Source organism: Conger conger, chromosome 1 (assembly GCF_963514075.1).
Source record: "Conger conger chromosome 1, fConCon1.1, whole genome shotgun sequence".
NCBI lineage: Eukaryota > Metazoa > Chordata > Actinopteri > Anguilliformes > Congridae > Conger > Conger conger.
This window is the reverse complement of record NC_083760.1, coordinates 85040284-85068038: the sequence shown is the minus strand read 5'-3', so window position 1 is coordinate 85068038 and position 27755 is coordinate 85040284. Positions and strand designations below refer to the sequence as shown.

The following is a 27755-nucleotide window of genomic DNA, read 5'->3' as shown; positions in this document are numbered from 1 at the left end:
TAATTAGGCTCCCTATCCCAATGAGAAGCACTTATCTTGATATTAGCCCACATCTGAACAATATGCTTTATTCGGAGGGTGGTCCAGGCTAGCACATCTCCATGGCATAATTTTGCCCAGTAACTTCGGAGAGAGAACTCTGACATTGACGCAAGATTAAGAAGTGAAGTAGTGCTGATTCGAGGTGGGTCAAATTTCCCCCGAGTCTTTGTGAAACCGCGCACTACCACAACATCTCCTACTTGCAACTCTTGTGGTAGGCTAGTTCATGCAGTTGCTGACCAGTTAAAACAGTCCACCTTAGACTGCGCACAACAACAAAGACGGACAGGAGCGGAGCTGGAGCCGCGTTTTCACACCAACTTTCCGTTCAAAGCGATCCAACTGTCTCCTCCCTCCCTCGCGCACGAATTGCATTTCACCTGTTAACGCGATACATTCGACCATGAGCTGTCATTTTCCTGGAGGTGATAAGAGGAGATTGGATGAAATTGAAAAAGAAAGTGCGCAAAGATACCGGAACAGAGACGTTGGGGACTTAAATACCGCACGGGGACTTCTGGAAGAACTATTGTAATTGTTTTCTTTCGTCAGATAATCCCGACACAGAAACTAACCATCGCTTCTTCACAGCGAGAAGCCATATAATTCTGTGTACTTTTGACTCTTTTAGCGATTATTTTTCAAACTGAGTACAAGAGACTCGGATATACGAGTGTTTCATTCCTCTGGTCGCACAAAAACTTAAATCGGATTTGCGGTACAGCAAAAGCTTCTGTCAGGTATGCTGCGATCTGTTTGCTCGTCTGTGTTATTTGTTTGTATTGTGCCTTCTTTTTTAGAACCAGTCCGCATATCGTGAAAGCTGCCTATTCAAATGATAACTCAATTTATCTGATAGAAAGGTGTAGCCTATATGCTACATTATGTGTTAATCAGACACTCGAATTTCTAAACAATCGACGTAGTAGCGCAGTTAGCCTACAACTAGAGTTAATTCGAGTAGCAATAATTAAATTGAGTTATTTATTTACTCATACATAGTCTAAAGCCTGGAATAGGCTACCTAACTGTTTATTTACACTTTGTACTTTTATTACGTAAAATCGTATCCCAGTTAAAGAAGACCGCTTAGTCTACATAAATATTTTGATTCAGCACTTTCGTGAAGGCTACTGTATGTGTCCGTCTGACCTACAATCGGCGTTTGATCTGATGCTTGCTTCCGATAAATGTGTATGGGGTGAAATGTTACTGTTAGGTTACGTGGTCGCTCAATTCCTTACCAAGTCAGACGTGATTGTTGTATGAGGTTTCTGCTGTGTTATGCAATTACATTCTTTCGGATGAAAACGCTCGAATCATTGCGTTGTTACTGTAGCTTACTGTTTACATTGCAGAGCTCTACAGTTAGGGAGGGGAGAGGGGGAAAAGTGTATTGCTCACTCACTGGCGTTTATTAATGTAAATGTAAAACAAGGTTCATTTTCATTATTAGCCGACACGAAATGCACTTTTACAAGTCTGTAAACGTGACAGATTTTTATTCCCTGTTGTAAAATCCAACCATCTTTTAATACCAGTTACCAGCTGTTTCAAAACATATCTTGAGCTGGTCAAACATGTTGAGTATGGAATTGATCTAACTGGTCAACCGACTACCAGCTGTTTCAAAACCTTGCTTGCTTTTTTTTTTTTTTCCAGCAGGGTAGCCCACACGAAACGCACTTTTATTGTGAACGTGGCCTATTGTTTTTGCTTTTCAATGGTCGTGCTAGGCCTGGGGGGGATTCTGCAAAAATGTCACTAATCTGTCACTGTAGTTCAAACAAATCTGCTTAATGTGTTAACAATATGTTACATGACATTACATTATTGGCATTTGGCAGACGCTCTTATCCAGAGCAACGTACAGTTGATTAGACGAAGCAGGAGACAGTCCTCCCCTGGAGCAATGCAGGGTTAAGGGCCTTGCTCAAGGGCCCAAAGGCTGTGCGGATCTTATTGTGGCTACACCGGGATTAGAACCACCGACCTTGCGTATCCCAGTCCTGTACCTTAACCACTAGGCTGCAGGCTGCCCCCGTGTATGTGTACTGTAAACATCGTTGTTATAGTGTGGGCAGTTCAGAATTATCTGAGGTAGGCCTATGACGTGTATGATGAAAATACACGGTAGTTGCATCTTAAGTCCGATGTGGTCACAGGTGAAAAGACCTGCCATGTGTTTCTTCCGCCCATGAGCTCAGCCGGTTGATTTCTCCACTTGAGTCTACCTCCTGGCTGAGTAACCGTGCTAACCCAGGTGATTGGAACAAAATACTTTTACTTTCTGAAACTGGATTTTCTGCCTCTGGTTGTGGGAATGCAAATTGTGGTGGAACTGGTGCATTTGTAATTTTGTGCTTCTCGTATCAGTACGCTCGCAATGTTAATAACAACAATACAAGTTTACAGAATGAAATTATCCAAATAATTATTTATTTTTAGAAAAGGCATGAATTTGTTTGAGTAGCCTATGAATATGAGTTGGTTATAGCATGTGTTTATCATTTAGTTTCCACAAGACACATTGGCTAATCATATTCCATACAGTAGCCTATTCATGTAAAGCCAGTTGTATATAGCAGAATCTGTGTCTGGAGAATGGAAAGATAGAACAGCCTTCAAAGGCTTGTATCATGATTGCTATCGGTAGCCTACATCAGCATAGAGAGTAAACACGACATCTGAGCAAGTGAGGAGGGGAAGGGGCGGACGAGGGGCACGGAGAGAGGTGACCGTACCGCGGGAATTCAAAATGAAAACCTATCTCTCGCCCTCTGTCTCATCTTCCCTCCCATACCATGTTTCAGCTAGCGCTTGCTCAGACAAATCCCAGGCTGTAACAGAACCTGTTGTTACCAGCTCCTCCTTCTCCTCCTCACAACACACACGTCCGTCGCGGCGTCATGTATATCGCTGGATCGCCGCTGCCTGAACACGATTCCACGTTCGCACTGAACGCTGTATACAGGTGCGGGCGAGCTTTTACGTAGCTTTTATCCGGAGTCAGGCCTAAACGGCTGTTGGACATGTGACCACCGGGCAACCTTCCCAGATAAGTAAGAAGGGGATCCGTGTGGCCTTATAGCTGAGGCCTACTTTATTCTCGGCTGCACCTGTTTTGTTTTTTTCCATTTGAATATTCAAAACGTGCAGAAGACATGCTGTCCCAAGCTTTATGATCGGTCGGGCATTTGGACCCACAAGAACAAGGGTGAGAAAAGGGAAACTGTCATCAGCGGAAACTGACCTCTCCCTGCCATGCCACGCTCCAGAAGGGCATTTTGCATTCTGTTATTTGTGTATTTTGCAGTGTGCACAATCGGGTAGAAATTCAGTTTGTGAAAGCGCTCTGTGACTAATAAAGGAATTCCTACCATCTGAATGATCTGCCTTTGTGAGACGTTGTGACATATCTGATGTGTCTGTAGCTGTTCTGACAAAAGTGTGCATCAGCAGCATCCATTACAGAACCTGTCAGTTAATTATGGCTGGGATTCGACTCCTGTCCTTATCTCTGACTAACAGTGAAAGGTAATATGTTTTTTCTCTCTTCATAAATGCAGTGCAGCCAGTTTCCTAACCTATAAGAGCCAAAACTATCTCTCCAAACTCAGTTCGTAGTCTACATGAAATGTAGAGCTTTTTTTGGTTAACTTGTGATTAAATCTAAGTTACGGACAAATGCTGATTGAATGTAGGCCTCTGTCTGTGTTGAACAGATCTCTAGGACTAGGACTACGCGTGATGAGGTTGCACATTCTGTTGGGGGGGGAGGGGGGGGTGTTAGAACATGCCCGGGGCAGGGGTCTCGGGCCTCAGGGGGGTCCTTGGCTAAATGGAGAAACCATTTTCCATTTAAAGAACATTTGTCTTTAAAGAAAAAACAGAAAGGTCCCTTAAGAGGGTCTGGTGATTTGTATGTCTGGGAACCCGAGTGCTGTAGTTCCAGTCGCTGTTGTCATACCCTCCTACAACACGGCGGAAAAATGCTTAACTGCGAATGTTTTTGTTTTTTTTACTTAATGCAAATAAAAAAACAAAACAAAACAAAAAACATGTTGCAGTGAAAGCATTTTCATTAAAATATTATTTTTTCCATTTCTATGAAATTTGCCTTAAAGAACAGGTCTCCGCGTAGCAGGACACAGGGTATGGTTCCTGAGGTTAAGGCCAGAGGCTTATGTCCCCTACAGAGGAGCACACGCCTCAGGGGATCGTTCCGCCTGCCTCTCCAGGGTTCTTTACGGAGCTGGGCTCTTTTCTTGCTGCTGTTCCACGGGTTCCCTGGGTATGGTGGAATTATAATGTGCTCCTCTGACTCAGAGTGCGGTAAATCTCAGTTCAGTTCACTGGGTACGATCGGCTGCATGTCGGTAAAATGCAGGGACTGAAACCGCTTAAGCCTGATTTATTCTTCTGCGTCGAATCTACGCAGAGGCTGTGGCATAGCCTACGGCGTAGCCTCTGTGTAGAGGCTTTACTCTCCTTCTATTGAGTATGCAACTCGTATTCAACGTGTATACTCAGTAGTAGGCAAGTAAGCTGTTTTTTGGACACTTTTTTTGCGCTGAGTGTTCGGTGCCAGTCAGTTGGAGTGACTGTGCCGTCTCCAACCCCTGTCTGTACACACAGCCAGTTTCAGCTGCGTGTGTGAGCTGTCATTGACTGGCGGGATGGAGAGCTGATGAAAGCCTTTCGTCCGTAGTGCTGCTGCTTTCAAAGGCTGAACTGTGATTGGCTGCACTGCACATGACCCCCCCTAACCCCCCCAGCCCTGGACAGTTACAGCCATGTGTCGAATGTCGGAGGGTGAAAAGCATGCTCAGGCGTTTGTTTTGTGTACGCGTGTGTGGGTGTGTGTGTGTTTGTGTGTGTGTTTGTGTGTCAGTGTGTAGGTATGCATGTGTATGTGCCCATGAGACTGTGTATCTGTGTCTGTGTGTGTGTGTGTCTGTGTATGTGCATGTATTTGTGCCATGAGTGTGTGTCCCCGCGTGTGTGCCCACGTGTCCGTGTGTGTGCGCCCACGTGTGTGTGTCCGTGTGTGGGTGTGTGGGTGTGGGTGTGTGTGGTGTGTGGTGTGTGGTGTGTGGTGTGTGGTGTGTGGTGTGTGGTGTGTGTGTGTGTGCGTGTACGTGTGTGTTTCCATGTGCTGCATGCACTGTGAGGACATTTCTGCTGTGAATGTGCAGCGACAGTGTTGGGGTAAGCTGGCTGTGTCAGCATTACAGGAGGCCTCAGCAGCCAGCTGCTGAATAAGGGGCCACAGCAGCAGAAATGATCCTTGCCCTGGTGGTTGTGGTGACAACTGTAGCTAACTGTAGCTGTATTTAATAATGACTGGATTGGCGATGTTGCTTGAAATTCCTTTATAGATGAGACGGCCAAGCATGGATACAGCGCAGTAAATACAGTTTTGTGTTATAGAAACTGCACTTGGAGGTGCTAACTCCTGCAGTAGAAGCACTGGAAGTAAGGTTGCTGAACGTGCAGTGTTACCTGGGACGAAAGTTGGGCGAAGGAACACATGTGGGACTGGAAAACGCACTCCAGATCAAAATGTTAATATGCTTTCAGAAGGATGTAGCAGCTCGCGACAGGAGCAGGGTGACATTAAGCCAGTTTTAGGCTTACCGTTTCTGTTTACAGTCCAGAGAGCATCCAGTGCTGTGTTCAGACTAGCCTTGAACTTTGAAAGGGCCTCAGCTCTCACTGCGAGGTCTGGTAATGTGTTTTTTTGTTTTTTTACCCCCCTCTCTCCATGTTCCAGTCCATGTTCTAGAATGACTTTTTCTTACCACTAGTGATTGTGACGTCAGCACAAGAGCGTTTGGTTAAGTTTCTAATCGCGCATTTTGTAATCTTGCACCTGAAAGGGTAGATAATAGTTCTGCATGTGTGAGTGTTACAGAGAAACTAGCCGGATGTGCGGCTGGGGAGCTTGTCCTGTAACGGCCCTGTTCTGTGTGTGGACGGCCCCATGGTCTGGTGCTGAATCTGGGCCGTGCTCGTGGGAACGGTGGCTGGCTGCCCCTCAGGGCCACTGCGTGCTTGACGGCAGCATCGCCCGGGGAAGGAAGGTTTCATTCGGCTGGGGTGACAGCGTCTCATCCAGGCCAAAAACCACTGCTGGTCCATCGGGCTTTCACGGCTCGCGGGTGATAAGCGAAGGAAAAATGAACGCACCTCTCACTAATTTCCACCTGTTCCCGTGCTCTGCTCGCAGGCCCCTACTTGCGTTGGCAGAACAGAGCTTGAGTCATACAGGCCACTTCCCTTGCAACACGGTGTTTACACTCCGCTGGCAGTTTGCATGTAAACACGGCTCTCTCTGTCTGTGAGTTTCACACACTCTTCCAGGGAAGCATCATTTCCGTATCGAGCACAACGTTTGATCTTCTCGCATGTTTTACTTTTACGGAAAATGCCTTGTACAAAACCCCACAATAAAGTCATTTTTATTATTTAGCCTTTTTTCGATGCAATGAAAAGGTATCATACTCTTCGGTCAAGTTTTTTTATTTTTATCTTTGATTGGTTATTGAGCTGGTCAGCTTGACTTCCTGTTTGTCCTCAGACTAAAACACATTCTCAGCTTGTTTGTTTTCTCCCAGTGATAACATGGCCATAGTCATGTGAGCTTATCACTGAACTGGAGGAAATAATTAGCGAGGGAGAGTGAGTGCAGGGCATTGTGGGAATTATAAGATGGGGGTTCAGTCAGTAATGTAAATATAGGAGCGGGTTTATGTAATGTGCACCCATGGGCGTGTCCGTTTCTCCAGATAATCTCTCTGCCTCTCCCCTCGAATTAAGCCCGATTTTCTGCTTTTGTCGTTTATCCTTCTTTATCTCTCCCTCAATCGTTCCGTCCACCTTTGCCCCCCGTTTAACATCTCAGTTTTCTCCATCCTCTCACTCCAGCCTTTATCGTTCTCTCTTTTATCGTCTTCACTGCTGCCCCCTCTCTTAACCCCATTTCTGTGTTTCTGTGCTTGTGTGTTTGTTCAGCCATTGTTTGTTTTTGTAGCGTTTTTTATTTTCTGGAAACTTCTATGTTGGACTTTAATCCCCAAACTCTCCCTGCACTCCTGTCCCAATGTCAGGCTCTGTGCTGAAAGTGTGCACGTGAGCTGGACTTGCGTTGGACTCTGATAATATTTGAATGTCTGTTTACGTCACACGGTGGCTTAATGGGACGTGGTTAATATCAGGTTTTCACTGGCTGCGCTCTGCAGCAGCACCTTAAACCAGCTTTGAATATTTAAATACCTTTTATTTATTACATTTTCCATTTTTTTTCTATTTTACAACACATATAACGGAGAATAAAAAACAGTATTAATACTGCGAAATACAATCCTGACAAAGATACAGGGGTACAGTAGGAGATTAAGAAAAACAAACCGAGGAAAAAAGACCATGGAGCTGTAAACCTCGTGCTTGGGCCTGTGAGAACACGGCCTCCTCCTGCACTCACGACGGCGTCGGAGCGGATGAACCCCCGCGCCTCGGTGCACCTCCTGTGGATTTACTGCATTCTATTGTGCGTTGTGCCACAATGCCGGAGCGCACAGCCCCTGTACAGCGCTGGCCTCCTGTTCGGGAGAAACTTGACACTGGCCTCTGACATTTTAGAACCCTTTTCCTCCCCTCTTCTCCCCCCCCTCCTCCGCCCCTCCCCTCTCCCCCACTCCTCTCCTCCCCTCTCTTCTCCTCTCCACCGCTCTTTCCCTTCCCTCTGCTCTCCTCTGTCCATTCCTGTCCTCTCTGTGTCAGTGTGCCAGTCAGCGGTTGGAAGTCCTCACTCATATCTGTTGTATATTTATCTGCATACCTCTCCTCTCCTCTCCCCCTCTCTCCCACTCCTCTCCTTCCCTCCCCTCTCTTCTCCTCTCCTTCCCTCCCCTCTCTCCCCCTCTCCTCTCCTCCCCTCTCCTCTGTCCATTCCTGTCCTCTCTCTGACAGTGTGCCAGTCAGTGGTTGGAAGTCCTCACTCGTATCTGTTGTATATTTATCTGCATACCTCTCTTCTTCCAGGCCTTTAGCCTAATAAGGCTTTGGCGTGAACAGAGAAAGGGCAGGGAGAGAGGGAGGACAGATAGAGGGTGGGAAAGGTTCGGACAATAGAGACTGAGGGACTGTTCCCACACTCCTAATAAGTGTGTGCGTGCGTGTGTGTGTGTGTGTCTATGTGTGTGTGAGCAAGAGAGTGAGAGGCTCAGGAATAAAGAGAGTGGTGAAAAGAAAGTCCTTAAAGAGTACGACGGGCGCTTTCATACCTTGTGCAGTGCATTGTAACTAGTGCCTTCTGAAGGGCCTTGTAGCTACATGATCTGTGAAGGAGTCTCAGTGTTGCAGTCCTGAGTCTGCTTTTCTCTCCTGCTTACCTGTTCGGCTGATTGGCCGCTTGCTCTGCCGCTGTGTCCTTCTGAGAGCTCTGATTGGGCAGGAGCTCATCTCCTCTGTGGTGAAACTCATCTCTCATGTATGATGAGTGCAGGGCATAGATAGGATGGGGCTGCTGTTGTGTGTTGTGCCAGTGTGGTTAGAAACGGGGTGTTGGCGGAGTTTCGGTATTACAAAGCCATTGAGAGCTTGAATATGTTTCAGTGTGAGCCCTTATTTGGGTGTTTTATGGTCCTTGGGGGGAGGTGAGCTGTGCTTTGTACATGGAATAGAGTGAGTGGATGGAAGTACGGTTACTTTGTGGCCGAATTGTTTCAGATTTATTCTTTTTTTATTTATGTAATGCCATTGGTGTGGAAATATAGATGGTTAAAATAAAAAGAAAAAAAGAACTCTTGCTTTCACTCCTATATTTCCTGTAGGTTTTGTGCCTCTGTTGCGTAACGCTTTCTCGGAAAGGCACTCCGCTTGGCAGTGGAGGCCGTGAAACCACAGCATCTTGCCTGCTCTCCAGTTGAGTTTTGCTTTTGTTTCATTTACTGTGACACTTGTTGAGCAATATATCAGAATGTCGGTTCTATCCTCGTCAGGTATGCCCCAGCACAATATGGACACAGGCAGGAGCCAATGGGAGAGGAGCAGGCGGCCACCCTGGGCGAACAGGATCGCGGGGGGGCGAAGCCCCGCCTCTTCGGGGGCGGAGTCGGACACGGAGAGCAGCAGCACGGAGAGCGAGAGGGTAAGGGGCCTTTGTGTTTCTTTATTCTTTTGGGATATGTCGTCTTTTGAAAATAAAACTGGTTTTATTCTCCCCCCACCTCTCCCAGTCCCACAGCAGACGCTCAGAGGCAGGGTCAGCGAGGCTCCTGGCCTCGCCCCCCCTGCTGCAGCAGCGAATCACAGAGCTCGATCAGCAGAGGGAGGAGCTGAAGATCGAAGTAAGCTGTGCACAGTTATTTACTCCATTAAATTATATTCACTAGGCATTAGCTGGGACTGACATTCAAAAAGAAAACGGGCACAGCCTACACTGCTTTTGTGATGGTGCCATATCTTGTACTTTTTTTGTCATACAATATTTAATGCCAGTTTTGCCTTTTATCTCTCTCTGCACCCTCTCTCTCTCTGCCCCCCTCCCCTCCCTCTCTCTCTATCTCTCAAATTCAAATAAGCTTTTATTGGTGAAGGCATTCACTGACGTAACGACACAATAAACAGGATAACATGATAGGTCTCCAGGACAACACAACTGTAGTGAACTGTAACTGTTTTTTTTTTTTTTGGGCATTGTGGTCTGTAGCGTAGTGGTTAAGGTAAATGACTGGGACACGCAAGGTCAGTGGTTCTAATCCCGGTGCAGCCACAATAAGATCTGCACAGCCGTTGGGCCCTTGAGCAAGGCCCTTAACCCTGCATTGCTCCAGGGGAGGATTGTCTCCTGCTTAGTCTAATCAACTGTACGTCGCTCTGGATAAGAGCGTCTGCCAAGTGCCAATAATGTAATGTAATGTAATGATGTGTCTCCCTGTCTGCGCAGCTGCAGCTGGAGCTAGCCCTGTTGCAGGGGGAGCTGCGGATGGAGCGGGAGCAGCTGCGCAGACACACGCAGACGCTGCAGAGTCTGCAGGACGACGCCCGGCAGAGGGAGGCTCGTCGGCTGGCCGATATCCAACAGGTGTGTCACCAACGCACCCTTTAGACCCCGGGGAACGTGTGCCACCAACACACCCTTTAGACCCCGGGGAAAGTGTGTCACAACCACGCAATCCACACCGCAAAACTCACCACCAGAGGAACCAAAAATAACAAGCGTTTCATCCATCCATCCATCCATTATCTTAACCCGCTTATCCTGAACAGGGTCGCAGGGGGGCTGGAGCCTATCCCAGCATACATTGGGCGAAAGGCAGGAATACACCCTGGACAGGTTGCCAGTCCATCACAGGGCGCGCACACACACCATTCACTCACACACTCATACCTACGGGCAATTTAGACTCTCCAATCAGCCTAACATGCATGTCTTTGGACTGTGGGAGGAAACCGGAGTACCCGGAGGAAACCCACGCAGACACGGGGAGAACATGCAAACTCCGCACAGAGAGGCCCCGGCCGATGGGGGATTCAAACCCAGGACCTCCTTGCTGTGAGGCGGCAGTGCTACCCACTGCACCATCCGTACCGCCTACAAGCACTTCAGACAATTCTTATTTCTTTTTCCTTTTTGCTAAATAAGATGAAAATATCGCCAATGAGGAAAGACAGTTGTTGACTTATTTCAAGATTTGCCAATGGAATAAGACATTTCCACCTGTCAAGCAGACATAACTGCAACTGAAAACAAGCTAATATATTTGACTAGAGAGAAAACAACACGTTTTCTGAGGAGACGAAAATGCTTGTTAAGACGGTCACAGTTTGTGCAGTGCTGAGGTACTGGACGCAGCCGTCATCAGTACACAATCGTGCTTTAAAAACTACATGATTGACTCCGCAAAGCTGAGGTACAGGATACACACTTTATCAGTACACAATAGTACTTCAAAAACCACACAACCTACATAGCAAAACTAAGGTACTGGATATACACTGTAATACCACACAAAACTGCTTCAGAAACCACACAACTCACCTGGCAGAACGGAGATGCAGGACAGCGCTGTAATGGCACACAATGGTGCTTCAAAAACCACACAACCTGCACAGAAAACCTGAGGTACGTATCTGCACATGACCCCGCGTAACACAGCGGCCCTGCCCCGACACCGAGGCCCTGGAGACGGGCCCTCGCACCCAGGCGTTACAGCCCCGCGTCGCACTGCACTGTGAGCTGAGGTGTGTTAGCGCGTAGCAGGGCGGTGTGAAACGCTCCCTCTCTCTCTCTCTCTGCGTCTCCCCCCGAGCAGGAGCGAGCCGGCCTGGAGGAGGAGCGCGCGCGGGTGGAGGAGCAGAGGAGGTGCTGCGGGGAGCGGGAGCGACAGGCCCCCGCGCTGCCGGAGAGCCAGCGGGAGCAGCTGCTGATCCAGCTGCAGCAGGTGACCGTGCGGCCTTCGCCCTCAGCGGCACCCTGCGGGCGGACCGCCGCCTCTTCTTTCATGTTCCTACCGGAGCGAACTCCGGTCGACCCTCTGAACTGAGAGTTGCTCCAACGGACCCTTTTCAGTTAAGACTGCCTTTCCCCAACCCCCACCCCTGGACTGAGTTGAAAAATATCATCTGTAACTAGTCTAATTTTCTTTTTTTTTAAGTAAGCGAAAAAAAGAAATTGGTCTCCTGTATGAGAGACAATCGCACAGGTGCGACATGACAGTCTGCCCCCAGCGTGCTGTTGAGGGCAGTAATATAGCTTATGGTGCCGGCGCCGGGCGCTAGAACTGCCCGCGAACCACCCACCCGGCCACCTTTACCCTTTCAGTCCCCAGAGTGCCACGTACCTTATACCTTTTCAACCAATCTAAAATGGCTGCTCTGTAATGTTTTTAAGAGACCCTTGCATTTTCAGGTAGGGAAAAACCTCTACCTGGACACACTCTTAGCTGCCCTTGACCCACACCCTAAACGCGACTGTTTCCCATTGGTCAGAGAGTTGGGCCCGCCTCCCCAGAGGCACTGTCATGTCCCCCCGGGCCTGAGAGGGCTGTTTTTACTCAGTGAAACTACCTGTTTGACTTGTCCCGTCAGTGTGTCAACCAGGCATGGGGAAAAGGCCTTGCACTCGCACACACACACACACACAAACACAAACACACACACACGGGTAGGCAGAGAGCACAGAGACGCCATTCAGTTAGACGTGAGCTCTCTGCTCCCAGAGCACTGTCATAATGGATTTATCACTGGTATTTATGGGTATCTCATTGCTCTTGTTGTTATTATTATTATTATTATTATTATTATTATTATTATTATGATTCATTGTCTGAGGCAGGGACAGGCCTTTTTGTTAATACTCTCTCTCTCTCCCTCGCTCTCTGTGTATCCCTCTCTCCCTCTTTCTCTTTCCCCTTTCCTCTATCCCTTTCTCTCTCTCTGCGTACCTCTCTACGTTTCTCTCCCTTTGCGTACCTCTCTGCGTTTCTCTCTCTCTCTCTCTCTCTGCTTACCTCTGCGTTTCTCTCTCTCTCTGTGTGTACCTCTCTGTGTACCTCTCTCTCTCTGTACCTCTCTTTCTCTCTCTGCGTACCCCTCCCTGCGTATCTCTCTCTCTCTCTCTCTCTCTCTCTCTCTCCCCCTCATAAGGAGAAGGATGCGATGGACGCTGCAGTTCGGGCGTTCGAGGATCGGGAATTCCAGTTCCTGGAGCGGGAGAGCAGGATGGATGATGCGGAAGAGGAAGAGAGCAAAGGAAACACGGAGAGGGAGATATCCCGCCAGCAGCACTCCGTCAACTCCGCACAGGTGAGACCGCGGGGAGGCAGAGGCCTCTGGGCTCTGTCCAGTCCCTTACCTTCACCTCCTTCTTGCTCTGTCCACCTGGGGAGGTGAGGAAAGGAAGCCAGGAAGGTGGTGGAGATGGGGAGGTGGAGGGGGGTAATCGAGAAAATGTGAATTAGGCAAATGGAATGTCCACGCTCCTTTTATACATCGGTTTGAAGCCATTTATAAGTCTGTACATTTATAAAAAAGTACTTTCACAAAGGATGCGCTCACGTTTTCTTGCTCAGTACATGTTTGGGAGCCTCCTAGCTCCTGGCTTCTAGCTCCTAGAAGGATTTCCTTAAAGACGGCGGATCTCAGTCTATTTCCGGGTCGGGCAAGGGACAAGAAGACAGGAAGTGAAGAATAAGTGATTGGAAAGAGCCCTCTGTCACCAAGAACCATCCCTCATCTCCCTCCCTCGTTTCCTCCCTCTCTTCAGTCAAAACCTGGGCCTGATGGGTTATGGAGACACCATGAGACATTCCACATTAGCTCTGCTGTCAGACATTATAGCTCATGAATTATAGTAAAAAATGTTTACTATAATTATAAATACATTAAAGTATATACATTCTGTCAAAGCTGACAGGTGATGGTAACGCATTACAACAGTGGTATACAGAAGAGCATATCTCTTAAGTGGATAGGCAGTAGAAGTCTAAAAAAAGTAATAAATACCTCATTTTCAAAGTATGTCCATCTTTGTAATCAAACAATAGGGCATCTGCTGCCTTTCGTCATGAAGGAAATTTAAGTCCGCCATTTGCATGTGTTTGGACACTGAAGGCTGATAGATTGCAATAATTAGCAGTGTGTTCTGCATTGTCTATTGTTCCGTGCTGTGGATTCTCCATGCCCAGGCTCCAGTTTGACAATACGTCATCTGACTTCTGATGGACACACTTTTGCTTTCTATCCGTATACATGTCTGAACATGTATGTAATGACTTGAGCTTGAAAGGAGAGATTCTGCCCCCCCCCCCCCCCCCCCTGTTGTCAGTGTGGTTTTTGGCACTTGGTTCATTCAGCAAGAGGCCAGCCAAAACACAAATATGGCCGCACCACAGGAAATGATATGACTGGTATTCTAACTACTGCCCATGGCAACTCTGGGAAATTGAAGTAGTTTTACTGTGACAGGCCTTTCAAACAACTCTCCTTTAGTGACCTTCACTCCAGACTGTAACATTGAGCTAAAACACCCCATGTGGCTTTCAGTTTTCAGTGGAGACCATAGACACTGCAATGAGGAGCAGCGCAGATATACACTGAAGTGCTCTCTCGTGAAAAACGCATGCATTAGGATGTACTATTCTGGAGTTGGAGGTCTTCGTGGAAGATGGGGCTCGAGGTTATTGACTGGGGGGGGTGGGGGGGGGGGACCGGAGACGGAGAGACGCCAAGGGCGAAAACCGCCTCGCGCCATATAAATAACCAAAAGAAAACGGGCAGCTGAAGGAGACCAGGATCAGAGCAGTTTATGATAAATAAACCTAAACGTGCAAGAACTTGCAGTCTAAATCCTGGAGAAGCTATTTGGCTTAGAAACTGTGAGAATGAGTAGGGTCCTTTAAGTTTATGTGTCGTAGGCCACTGGGATCAGACAGTGATATTACTGCTAAGCTCTGTGGCAACGTTTGAAAAGCCGAAGGAAAGAGAAGACATTCATGCAGTTAGGTTCTCTCTGTTTATAGAGGAATAATTTAAGTCTATCAGGACACGGACAACTTTAGCCGGAGCTATAGTTCGAAGTTGCATGTATAGAGTAGTTATCTCATATGACCTGTTGTTTCTGAAACTAGGGCTTGTTCATGTGGACTTAGCTTTATTTAATAATCTCCACAGAATGAAAGGGTTCATATAGACGAGTCATTGGGATCGAGTGAACACAGGGTTGAAAACCAAGGCCACCTCCTGACCAATTTAACAAGATGAGAAAAGTGCAGACAAGGACCAGCTAGGGCAACTTTTACAGCATTGGCGCACTCTAGTGGTGAGAGGATGTTACTGCTGTTCACTGGGGGAGCAACTCGCGCCGTTATTTAGATGAGAATGAGAAGGTGATGTAGTAATCGTGTGTGTGTGTGTGTGCGCGTACATGCTTGCTTGTGCGTTTGTGTGCAGTGACATGTCATTGCGTGTGTGCGTGGGCAGGATCGGCTGGTCATTTATCATGTTTCATCACGCCATTGGCAGCCCCGAAACACAGGCACAAACACGAACTCTCACTCGCCCTCAGCCCGGTCACACGGCGCGCCTAACGAGCTGGGTAATGTCATCAGTCGAAGCCGCGAGGCGGCGGACAGAGAGGGTTCATTCAGCTGCCCGGCGGCCCCGCTGCAGAGGACAGCTCATTTCTCCACCTCTGCCTCTGTCCCGTCGCGACTTCTGCTCAAACCGCACGACGCAGCGGGCGTGTCCACTACGGCAACGAAACGCAGGCCCCTGACTGAGCGAACCCTCCCTGGACAATTCCACCGCTGATTACACGTCTCCCTCTGTCCGCCACAGTCCGCGCTGGCACAGTCCAGTCTGGGCCCAAACGAGCCGCCTTTAAGGGCTCGAAAGGTAGGGGCTGCCTGCCTAGTGGCTGAGGTGCTTGACTGGGGCCTGGAAGATTGGTGGTTGAAGCCACAGTAAGCTTCGCACAGCTGTTGCTCCGGGGGGGGGGGGGGGCTTTTCCCCTGCTTAGTCTAATCAACCGTTGGTCGCTCCGGATAAAAACAGTGATGGAGGTGTGAGCGCTCTGCCTGTCTCTGTCTCTTAGGAACGAGTGCAGCTGCTGGAGAAACAGGTGAAGGAGATGGAGAGGGAGAAGGAGAGAGAGATGAGCGCCCTCCGACAGGAACGGAGGGAGCTCCTCCAGACCTCACACAGGGTGAGAGCAAGGTCCTCCGCGCGTCAGGGACGGACAGATAACGGGCGGCCTTTAGCCTCAGCGGGGCGGCCCTTTGGAAAAGAGCAATCTGCTTTTATATGGATCCAGTACTCTGGCTTCCTCACGTCACATCAATCCGTGTTCACCCTGGACTTTGACTTGCAAATAAAAACAAGAGTTACTTCATTTGAATGCAATGCAAACACATTTTCTTTCTCTCATTAATTCTCATTGCTGTACTCCTCTAACCTAGGCATGTAAGGTGAGGTAGAAAACTAAAACGCATGCATTTCATTTTAAAGTTAAGGTCAATGTTTATTGGATACAGGTCATTTAACCAAATCTCATTTTCAATTGAAGTATATATTTGACAAACACATATTATGCATAGAATGTATGTTTCGAATTTGTGTGCGTGTGTGTGTGTGCATGCGTGTGTGTGTGCCTGTGTTATCGCTAAGCAGGGTGTTTAAATTGTATGTGTGTGAGATTGCAAGATTGCAACTTTTACAGAGGTTGTGATTAGTCATGATAAAGTACCTTTGGTAGGGAATTTGATTGGGCCAGGCAAAAAGGGGGAGGTGGAGAGAGACAGAGCAGGAGAGAGAGAGAGAGACAGCAGGATAGGAGAGAAAGAGACAGGGAGAGACAGAGCAGGAGAGGGAGAGAGAAAGAGAGACAGAGAGACCAGGCAGGAGAGAGAAAGAGAGACCGAGCAGGAGAAAGAGAGAGAGAGAGAGACCAAGCAGAAGAGAGACAGCAGGAGAGGGAGAAAGAGAGACAGAGAGAGACTAAGCAGGAGAGAGAGAGAAAGAGAAACAAAGCACGAGAGGGAGAAAGAAAGAGAGACAGACAGAGAGAGAGCAGGAGATTAAGAGAAACAGAGCAGGAGAGGAAGCTGAAGAGAGAGAGACAGCGGGAGAGAGAGAGAGCTGAAGAGAGAGACAGCGGGAGAGAGAGAGAGCTGAAGAGAGAGAGACAGCGGGAGAGAGAGAGCTGGAGAGAGACAGCGGGAGAGAGAGAGCTGGAGAGAGAGACAGCGGGAGAGAGAGAGAGCTGAAGAGAGAGAGACAGCGGGAGAGAGAGAGACAGCGGGGGAGAGAGAGAGCTGAAGAGAGACAGCGGGAGAGAGAGAGCTGAAGAGAAGGGGGAGGAACAGCGGGAGAACAAGGCGTGTAAAACTTGAAGCGAGAGAGAGGAGAGAGAGACTGAGAGCGGAGAGAACATGACTTGCACTCACACACCGTCCCGGTAAGACAGCAGATCGCACAACTTTCTGTCCGAGCAGGCCTGAGAACGGCCCTGTCATTGACTGAATCAGGTTTTTCTCCTGTGACACACGCCGTGTCCTTCCTCAGCCGTGAAAGAAGAGAGAAGAGAAAGAAAAAGAAAGGGAGTGGCGGAATGAAGGAGTGAATGTGTGTGTCATGCGTGTGTGTCCATGTTTAGCGGAGGATCCAATACGGGGGAACTAAACCTCATCTCTGAAGTGCTACAGGGTTAGCACACATTTGATTGCAGGAAGTGGATTTGACATAAAGGAGTTAACACAGCCTACAGCCACTGAAGCGCTCATGTGTTTGTGAGTCAGGAGGGGGGTGGGGGAGAGAGAGAGAACGAGGGATAATGTTTAACTCATTAGAGGGATTTTCAGAAGGCTGCATTGATTTTTTTGTGCTGCTTCTCTTGTTCTTCTCTTGCCCCTCTTCTCACCTGTCCCCTTCGCTCTCTCCTCCCTGCATGCCTGTCACTTTTTAATGCTCTCTCTCCCTCTCTCTCTCTCCCTCTCTCTCCCTCTCTCTCTCTCTCTCTCTCTCTCCCCTCTCTCTCTCTCCCTCTCTCCCCCTCTCTCTCTCCCTCTCTCCCCCTCTCTCTCTCTCTCTCCCTCTCTCTCCCCCCTCTCTCTCTCTCTCTCTCTCTCTCTCTCTCACTGTCTCTCTCTCTCATTCATTCATTTCATGCATCATGACATTTTTTTGCGTTTTTTTTTTCATCAGGTACTGAAGGAGAAAAAACCGCTCTCTGATTGGTCCAACATCACCGGATCCGTCCCCTGCATGATGTCCCTGTCTCCGCTGACCATTCACAAAGCAGGACAGGTGCGATGGGAACTGACAGTCACTGCGTGTACCGCGTAAAAACGGAGACGAAACTGAAAGCCGCTTCCATTGGCAGATTGTTTACCATTGGTTTACAAAAACATTTCTTCCTTTCAAACTGGTTTTACAGGAAACCGCCAAGGACCCAACCAGTTTGCCCAGAAGGCGGAGTTCCCACCGTGGCAAGCTCGCAGACCGACCCCTCTCAGAACAAGGTGAGCTCATTTCAGTAGAAATCAAAGATTACAACGAGCTGTGAACAAGATCAGTTTCCCTCCGCTCCCTCCCTCTTTCACTCCGACCCAGTGCCTGGGTGTGTCAGTAGATTTACCGGTAATGTGACCATGATGAAATCAGAAATTACCTGTACGCACTGGTACAAAGGAGAGGCAGTGCTGTGTTTTAGGATAGCTGCACTCCTCCCCCCACCTTACCACACCTGGCCAGTTCCCTACCTCTCTCAACCACACACACGCCTTTCTAATTGACGTAGAGACACAATGCCTCGCCTGTTGGCTGCTCTGTGTCGTTCAATGGGGCGGATTGCTGGTGTGAATGTCTGATGTGTGAAGGTTTGTTCCTGACCTGGACTCGCCTGTCAATATGGGAGCTATGTCCGAACATGTATATCCACATACGGGGAAGGCAGTCCGTTGCAGTTGAGCATAAAATAGAAGCACTTCATGACTCCTTATTTGCCATTCTTCAGCGAACAATTCCATCCCCTAATTTCTTCCCTCTCTGGGTTAAATTCACATTCTTTGTAATTGGCTTAAAGATTCACATTCATTGTAATTGGTTTAAGAATTCACATTCTTTGTAATTGCCTTAAGGATTCACATTCTTTGTAATTGGCTTAATGTAACGCAATTTGAGCTACATTTTATGTATGAAAGGTTCTATAAAAATAAAGTTTATTATTATTATATTATTGTTATTTAGGAAAATCCTGTTTGCAGCTTGTGTTACTCAGTGTCCGTGATGCTGCGGATTACTGAGACCTGCATTTTGCCGGCTTTTCTGGAATGTCTGAGCACATATTTATTCTAACGGGAAAAGGAGAACTCTTGCTATTCTGTTTTTCAGTAAAGGAAGATCCTCGGCTTCCCTGGAGTTGGGTTGATTTACAGTTGTATAGTTGTTCTTGGACAACCGCAGCTGACCCTATAGGATCTATTTCAGTGACTTGGTTGTGTTGAACTCAGTCGCTGTGATGTTTTTTGTTGATGACCGAGTTTCAGGTAGAGATTGTCTACTATGTTGTAGTCTTTTCACACCGAGACTGCAACAGGCTGAAGTTTAGCTGTACTTTTTTTTCCGCGTTTGTGCCGATGGCTAACGTAATTAATGCTAATGCTAGGCGCGTGCTTGAGTCTGGAGCTTGCCTGGGGCTGTTTTGAATTAGAGGGGGCGGTTGATACAGTTGCCTTCAATAGCAGCTAGCGAGGATTTTTTTCAGTGCTTTGCTAGACTGTGTGTAGTTTGGTAGCTTTTTTGTGTTTTTGGAGGAAGTTTCACAAATCTCCTCACATGGCGTAATCCTTCTCCTTGTGGGGACCCCACTGTTCCTTCCCTTTAAAGCGGTTTGGTGTAATTAGGGATTTAGGGTGTGTTTTTACTGTATTTTAACTTAATTTGTGGACTTAATTTGTGCCATAGTCTAAGCTATGTCATTTCTTGCCCAATGATTTTTTGTACCTTTCATTTGGTACTCGGAGATACATGGAGGAATCCTAATTTTTAAGAGTTTACCGACAAAACAGACACTATTTACAAAACACAGAATTTAAACAGCGGACAATGGAGCCTTAATTTAGGCTTTCACAAGGGCGTCACTCAGACCCACTTTAACACGCTCTCTGCCCCTGTTCTCTACCGATTGAATTTCTGTACAGTATGAAACAAATGCATTGTGGGATTTCCGCTCTTGCTGAAAGCTTGCGTTTCATACCGTTGGCAGGAGGCAGGATGTGCATGGGGTTGGGGGAATGTAACGGTTCACTCCCAGTGCATAAATTGAACTGGAATCGAACATACTTCATCTGGACATTTTAGGGATTCCCCCTTGTTGCAAGGGACGGGAACAGCAGGGAGCAAGCATACAACCGGGGCCCAAGTGCATCCCGGGTTCTTTATCAGAACCCTGAAAGGACCAACAGGAACCAAAGCGTTGAGCTTTAGCGACTGTAGCAGTGAATTCCATGTGTGGTGCTCAGTGTCTAACAGTGGTTTGCCCTGGTTCTGCGTTAGCTCCCAGAACCTGGAGCCGCAACCAGTCCCCTCCAGTTAATAAGTCCGTGGAGATAAGATGGGAGTTTGAGACTAATGGTCTTATGAATGAGCATTAGCCAACGGTGCTCTCTTCTCACATGAAGAGAGGGCCAACCAACGTTTTTCCCCCTATAAAATACAGTGATGGCTACCATTAGGGTAAGCCCCTCTGTGGACTTCTCTCCATGGTCTACAGCAGGGGTAGCCCACCCTGGTCCTGGAGGGTGTGCTTGTTTTTGTTTTCACCAATTCAGACCCAAGAAACCAGGTGAGGTGAGTTAACCGTGTAATCAACTGCTTTAATTGCTCAATTCAGTGCTGAGTAACAACAAAAGCCAGCACGCCCTGCGGCTCTCCAGGACCAGGGTTGGCCACCCCTGGCCTATAGTGTGATGTCTTTTACTTGGACGTGTTCCTGTTTACACAAAATTGATCTGACCTCATTTATTCCTTCATCTGTCTCTTTCTCTGCATATCTCTTTCCTTCTTTTCCTTCCTTCTTTTGTTCTTTCGCTTTGTGTCTCTGTCTCACTCTTGTTCTGTCCCTTGCTCTCTCACTCTGTCTCTCTCTTGCTCAATCGCTCTATCTCCACTCCTCTGTTCTTCCTGTTCCTCTGCTCCAGGGCTGGTGAGAATGCCACCGGATGGCCAGTTCCCAGAGATGCTGCCTGTGCCCCTCCCCCTGTCTGACCACCCACACGGTAACCACAGCAACGGGCACAACAACGGGCAGGGACTGCTCACGCCCTGCGACAGCACCAGCAGCTCCCGAGCCCCAAGGTGTGTACACGGCGCTATCGCTGTCCTGCCTTGGGAGAGCCGCAGTGCCTGCAGGTTTGACTCCAGTCCTGGAGGGCCGCAGTGTCTGCAGGTTTGACTCCAGTCCTGGAGGGCCGCAGTGTCTGCAGGTTTAACTCCAGTCCTGGAGGGCCGCTGGGTCTGCTGGTTTGACTCCAGTCTTGGAGGGCCGCAGTGCCTGCAGGTTTGACTCCAGTCCTGGAGGGCCGCAGTGTCTGCAGGTTTGACTCCAGTCCTGGAGGGCCGCAGTGCCTGCAGGTTTGACTCCAGTCCTGGAGGGCCGCAGTGTCTGCAGGTTTGACTCCAGTCCTGGAGGGCCGCAGTGTCTGCAGGTTTAACTCCAGTCCTGGAGGGCCGCAGTGTCTGCAGGTTTGACTCCAGTCTTGGAGGGCCGCAGTGTCTGCAGGTTTGACTCCAGTCCTGGAGGGCCGCAGTGTCTGCAGGTTTGACTCCAGTCCTGGAGGGCCGCAGTGCCTGCAGGTTTGACTCCAGTCCTGGAGGGCCGCAGTGTCTGCAGGTTTGACTCCAGTCCTGGAGGGCCGCAGTGTCTGCAGGTTTAACTCCAGTCCTGGAGGGCCGCAGTGTCTGCAGGTTTAACTTGTTGGTGATGACTCGACTGACCCTGAAGGGGGGGCTGATGGCGACTTCTTTTTCTGTTTCTTTGTTTAGCCCCTGCCTGGGCCTGCCTGACCTGATGGAAATCGAGAGGAAACTGAGGGAGGCGAAGGCAGAGAGAGAGAGACTGCTGAGAGATAGGGTAGGTCACTCTAACTGCCACACACCGTCAACTTCTGGGACTTCTGTCTCATTCGTACATGTGAGCGTTTTGACTTTTCACCCACCTCTGAAGCTATACATGAGAAATGTAAATAGTAAACCGTGAAAACCAAAACCGAAAGCAGAATAAGAGTACTATATGCTTTCAGAAACTAAGACATGTGGTTGACCTAGAAGCCAGTGGGAAAGTCATGGCTAACAAGAGAAATGATAATGCAGAAAGTCACTTTCAGTCTTCTGGTGTTTTGATTTCAACATGACTGTGTGGTTTGTTTTGTGTTTTTGTCTTGTATTGAGACTCAAAATCTTTTCTTTTTTTTTCTCTCCGGTAGAAAATATGAGTTTGTTTTAAGTTTTTGTTGACCTGCCAAGTGAATTTCTTCCCCCATCTGTCAAAATAGACAACACATATATATTTTTAAATATGAGTTAAAATGCTTTCTGAGATTGACTTCTTCTTTATTATTTGCAGTATATTGACGGCTGTCAGAGCTTGTCTCAAAAGGCAGGAAAATGTACAAATGGCGTGATATCAGTTTCAGTTCCAGTATGTCCAGACTGTTGGCTTGATACATGCACAGTCAGCAGCGCAGCCAGAAATGAAAGTAGAAACGACAGCAGGCAGAAAATAGATCCGTAGCACATCGTTAACAAAGTTCCTCACAAGCGTGGAGTCAGGGACGAGCCTGCGTTTCTTACTCAGGAGGAGCGGAGAAGGGTTGCGGCCGAGGAGAGGAGGAGGAGGGAGCAGGATTCACTCATGGAGGAGCCAACGGAACAACCGCCCATGGCCACAGAACCAGAACCAGGACCAGAACCAGGACCAGAAATAGAACCGGAACACAGTCCAGTCCATTGCAGTTCAGAGGTACTTTCACTGACCAGAGAGTTGGCTTGGTGCTATTTCTCCCTCTGTTGGTTACTAACACCCTAGAGCTCTGTTAGTGTTGTTAGATCTTACCATGTGGAAAATGTGTTCAGTCACATTCTGAAGAATAACATCTGGATATGGCAGCTCGTCCACTTTTGGATTATTATTTTTTGCCTCTCCGGTTCCCCTGGGTGCCCTTGCCTGTCTCAGCCTCTTCCTGTCTAAATCGTGATTCACCAAGTTTAAATTCAGCTTTGGTGTATGTGGGTGTATGATCGTCATCGGTAAAAACAATGATGTCATGCTCAAGTCTTCCGACAAGATAAGATTTTAATGTTTGTCTTTAAAGGTAATTTTGCTTGGTTGAAGACAAAGTGCTCTCTCTCTCTCTCTAGCCGTCTCTCCCACTCTCCCTCTCTGCGAACTTTGACCTGCGGGCGCATGTGGAGTCCCTGGGCCACGGCGTGGCGGGGTGCTTGGGGGTGCGTCTGTCTCCACGGCGATGTGGGGGCTTCCTGACCAAGCGAGGAGGACGTGTGAAGACCTGGAGGCGGAGGTGGTTCCTGTTCGACCTGGACCACCGGAGACTGGCCTACTACACTGGTGAGGGAGGGAGTGTGTGTGTGTGTGTGTGTGTCTGCATCTGTGTGTATGTGCCTGTGTGTGTGTGTGTGTGTGTGTGTGTGTGTGTGTGTGTGTGTGTGCATGTCTGCATCTGCACATCTGTGTGTGTGTGTGTGTGTGTGCATCCCTGTGTTTGGGTGTGTGTGTGTGTGTGTGTGTGTGTGTGTACAACTGTATCAGCTGTCTGTTATCATTCTGTTTTCAGTCCCTGCTTTGTGTCTGATGTGACCTCAGACCCCATAAAGGTATTTTTGGACTCTGGCTTGATTTAGAGAAGCCTTCAGTGATTTGAGGAGATAAGATGGTGTGGGGGTTGTGTAGTGATCTGTTTTGGGGGGGGGGGGGGGGGATGGTGGAATGTGGACGTAGGCCTGATGTCTGCCTGTCGGTTCTCTGTGAGATCACCAAATTGATTGAACGGCGCACCGTGTCCGTTTTAAGGATCCGATTTGTAAAGGTGCCATTCAGTCTCTCCTTCCCTTCTTTCCCTCCCCGTCTCTTTCCTCTCTTCCCTCAGATCAAGATGAGAGGAAGTTGAAAGGAGTCATCTACTTCCAGGCCATAGAGGAAGTGTACTACGATCACCTGCGCACAGCCACCTCTGTGAGTCTGCACTGACCGGCCGAAACCGGCCCTCATTTCTCAGGCTCATTTCCTGGTGTTATTCAGAGATGTTTCTCACTAGCACCATGGCGGCTGGCTCCAGTAAAGGAGTTTCAGCCAAATAAGTCAATGGTACCAATACGGTAAAAATATGAAGTCAATCCTTTTTTCTCTCAGGAATTGGTGTTGTGCCCAATTTCCTTAAGGTTTTTGTGTTATTATGACAATACCGTAATCAGGGATATTACCGCCGGGTCGCTCTCTCTCACGCTTAGTGGAAGAGCCACACTCTGCTTCCATACTGCGCCGTCTCTGGCTCCAAGCTGTACAACATGGCAGCAACAAGTATACAGAACAAAAGTAAATGAGTAGAGTATTGAGCCAATTTAATTTAGTTTTTAAACTATCCTGAAAGTTTTTATGCCCGCTACGGAACAATTTGGTGCTGGTATTTTAAACACAAATCTGCTTTTGTACACAGTATACAGTAGCTCTGTCCAGCTGACACGAAACATTCTCACAATACTGTTGCCATGTAGTGGCAACGGCATGCCATTGATAACAGAAACGCTGCATCAACGTTGTGAGAACATTTTGTATTAGCTGGGTGGGCTGTTTAGAATTGACACGCTTTACACAGAATGGATGTTAAAACATTGTTACAAGACCATTGTAAATCCCTTCCTATCATTGAAAAAGGCTTACCGACATGTTGACTCACCCTCTGCCTGTGTTTATAGTCCTTAAATTCGGGTTTCAAAACATACAGTTGACGACCTGACACTCTGAACCAAAACATGTATAACGTGTCGTATAACTACAATAATTCAAGCTCATTGGTTTAAAATTGCCACAGCCAATGGCGTTTCAACATCTGCGCGTCCACAGACAAGGATAAACAGTGTTGTGGTTTGAAGGTGTTTGTTGCTGCTATTCCTCTCTTGACCGTTAGAAGTCCAAAATGACCTACTGTAGCTTTTAATGAGAGAGGGCCGAAGCACCTGCTGCTTCTGTTTTGGGTACTGAGGCCTCTGACTGGTTAAAGACTCCACGCACTCTGCTTGCAAGGCCTACTGTGCCTGCTGACCGAAAAGAAACCATGGGAACCCGCGGACTCCGCGGCAGAGTGACACCGCAGCTCCGGGACTTGAGATGTGGGCCGCGTAGTTTGGAGTGGGTGTGGGTGTTACATAAATAAAGTACTTGCAAGGAGAGGTTAGAAGAGGCTGGAGACGATGTTATCTGATGAAGGCAGCAGGCTGGAGTGTCATGGTATCTCCTCGAGATGATGAAAGCATTTTTCTGCCTGGGAGTGTCGGTCCTCCCCTGACCCGAGTCTGTTGGACTGTTCTCGACAGTAACGTTGTTAAGACCTAACTTTTATCGCACATGAACCCCGCCAGATAAGTGCTGACACACAAGTAAACCCTTTTCTCTGTCTCTCTCGGTCTTGTGGAGGAATGCACTTTATTTTTTGTACACGAGTGATGATTGATATATTTAAGATTTCTAAGTAACTCTGATGTTTATCTAGTTTCACACAAAGATTTTTAAATCTTAAATCGCTCTCCCTCTCTCTTGCTCGCTCTCTTTCTTGTGACCTCGTGATCTTGTTCTCTCTTGCTCTCGCTCTCTCTTGTTCTCCCCCTCTGTCTCTCTCGCTTTCCCTCCCTCTCTCTGTCTCTCTCCTTCCCTTTCTGTTTCTCTCTCCCTCTCTCCTCTCTCTCTCTCCCCCTCTCCCCTCTCTCTCTCTCCCCCTCTCTCTCTCTCCCTCTCTCTCTCTTCCTCTCTCGCCGTCTCTCCCCCCTCTCTCTCTCTCTCCCTCCCTCCTTCTCTCCCCCTCAGTCTCCCCGCCCCAGTCTGACGTTCTGCTTGAAGACGTACGAGCGTCTCTTCTTCCTGGTGGCGCCGAGTGCAGAGGCCATGAGGATCTGGATGGACGTCATCGTCACGGCGACGGACGAGCACTGCCGCTACTGACGCCCCCGCTGCGCCCCAACGCGCCCGAAACGAGTCCGCCCGCCTCCAGCAGGGGGCCCCAGCGGAGCCAGTCCAGGCCGGAGCTCTTCCAGCCCTGCCTTCGCCGAAAGGAGCCGCCCTTTCACCTCCTCAGACCTCCAGCAGCCCTGGCTGGAGAGTGCAGAACCAGTATTACGGGCCGGACCCGGCGGCGTGGGGAAACGCAGAACCGGGCCAGGGGTGAAACGGGAAGTGCGACCCGTTAGCAGACTGGACTGAAAATAGCTACCCAGGCCTACATACAGACAGGAAGCAGCAGAACAGAACATGAAGGGTTTATTTCTCTTCCTATGTTTTACCTCCATCTTGTGGACACACAGTACATGTATGTCATGCAGAAAGGTGTGCACTCATTTAGATCTATTTTTCACTCAAGGTCAAAAGGGCTTTTTCAAATGTATTAAATACAGGCTTTAATGATGGATATGAACGCCATTTTTAAATAGGGGATTATTACTGTATTATTATAATTATTTTTATTATTATTATTATTATTACTTCTGTGTGAGGCAATTGCAGTTGGGTGAAAAATGGCTTCCTAGTGTACTTGGGATTTTTGTTTACATTTTTCTTTCAGGCTCTGTTTCTTGCTCCCCTCTTCATTCTCAGCAGGATTGAAAGATTAGTGGCTGCCATGCCTCACCACGGCAGCAGGGGACAGTGTTCAAGCCCGCTGTCAGTCTGGACAGCCTATCTCTGACGAGCCTAAGACCGCAGACACTCTGTCTGAGCAGGGCTGACTGGACCCTCTTGCTTACCATTAATAAGCTCTGTTGGAAATGCAAAAGAAGCTTTTTTTTTGTGTCCGTGATGTGCCATACATTTAACATGAATAAATAAAAGTGTCCTTTTACTAAGTGGGAGTTTGTAATGCGACTGCGGACAAGTATATTACACCACTTTTCTGCTCATTTATTGACTTGGAGGGGGCAAACATCCCGTGACATTATGCTCATTTATCAGACGCTCTTATCTTGAAGGACTTGCCATGTCAGAAAGCAGAGGTGCTTTATTTGCGCAGTAGTTTGGGCTAAGAACACTCCCACACCAGCATGCGTGCAGGCAACATCACCACACTGCAGAGAGAATCCATTCTTAACGTGTGTTGTAGTCGCGCGATGAGACTTAAAATAGATTTTTATTTTTTTTTTACTGTGTCTCAAGTCGAAAATATTTGGGTGTTTTAAGTTAGTTTTTGCCATTGCAATGCGGGAGGGGGTCGGTAGAGGGGTGCGGAAGGTGCATTAAGGGGTACTTCTAGTGTTTGTGGATTTGAAGACACTGCTGAACTTCCTGCACACCCCAGTTACTTTATTATTATTAGTTTATTTTTATTAGGTTGTTCGCTCTAACCTGGTTAGGACCATTTTAGTGGTTGCAGGCGTGAAATAATTTTACTCCGAGCTGGGAGTGGGATTAAGTTGTCAGCACAAGAATGCAAGATAAAGTGCCACCAAATACAAATGCAGAAAGCAGTCAGAATTTACACTGGCTTTTAGCAGATGCTCTGGTCTGATCTGTACGGCATCGTGAGTTAACATTCAGCACCGGCAGGCCTAATGACTAACCTCTAAAAGCGCCATGGCAACAGTAAGTGCATTGACAACGAGGAGTAGACTACAGAACTGTACACAACCGCATGCGCACACACACACACACAGAGACGCACACACACACACGCGTGCTAATGAAAACGCACTCTGTTATGTAGCTGAACTGGGGCTGCTGCGTGGTTCATTCTGCTAAGGCACCAGGAGTGTCATGGCCTTGGATCGAACCCGGACTGCCAGTGCTGACTGAGGCCAGTAGTTCCCTAACATGAGGCACTTTTTTCTGGGAATGGGAGGGCGAATCTAGTGACCCCCGCTGCTCGCCGTCGATTGCAGGCAAAGCCGCATATGAACGGTCTTCCTCTGACTCCACTCTGAGCGCAAGTGCA

General features: G+C 48.1%; 1 protein-coding gene across 3 annotated transcripts; it reads left to right on the top strand.

The window, feature by feature from the left end:
• On the top strand, positions 1-26673 carry phldb3 (pleckstrin homology-like domain, family B, member 3). 3 transcript variants are annotated; one of them, XM_061241920.1, is made up of 16 exons: positions 313-782; positions 8880-8970; positions 9048-9196; positions 9285-9395; positions 9995-10132; positions 11364-11492; positions 12697-12855; positions 15644-15754; positions 17752-17853; positions 17984-18068; positions 20748-20904; positions 21592-21679; positions 22403-22567; positions 22966-23173; positions 23712-23797; positions 25643-26673. In XM_061241920.1, the coding sequence occupies exons 3-16, from the start codon at positions 9050-9052 to the stop codon at positions 25775-25777; spliced, it is 1821 nt and encodes a 606-aa protein (XP_061097904.1). In that variant the 5' UTR covers positions 313-782; positions 8880-8970; positions 9048-9049; the 3' UTR covers positions 25778-26673. The 3 variants fall into 3 exon arrangements, with proteins under 3 accessions (XP_061097913.1, XP_061097904.1, XP_061097894.1); XM_061241929.1 differs by lacking the exons at positions 313-782; positions 8880-8970 and adding an exon at positions 1-184; XM_061241910.1 differs by lacking the exon at positions 8880-8970 and having other exon boundaries at positions 314-782.
• Positions 26674-27755: the final 1082 nt, after the last annotated feature.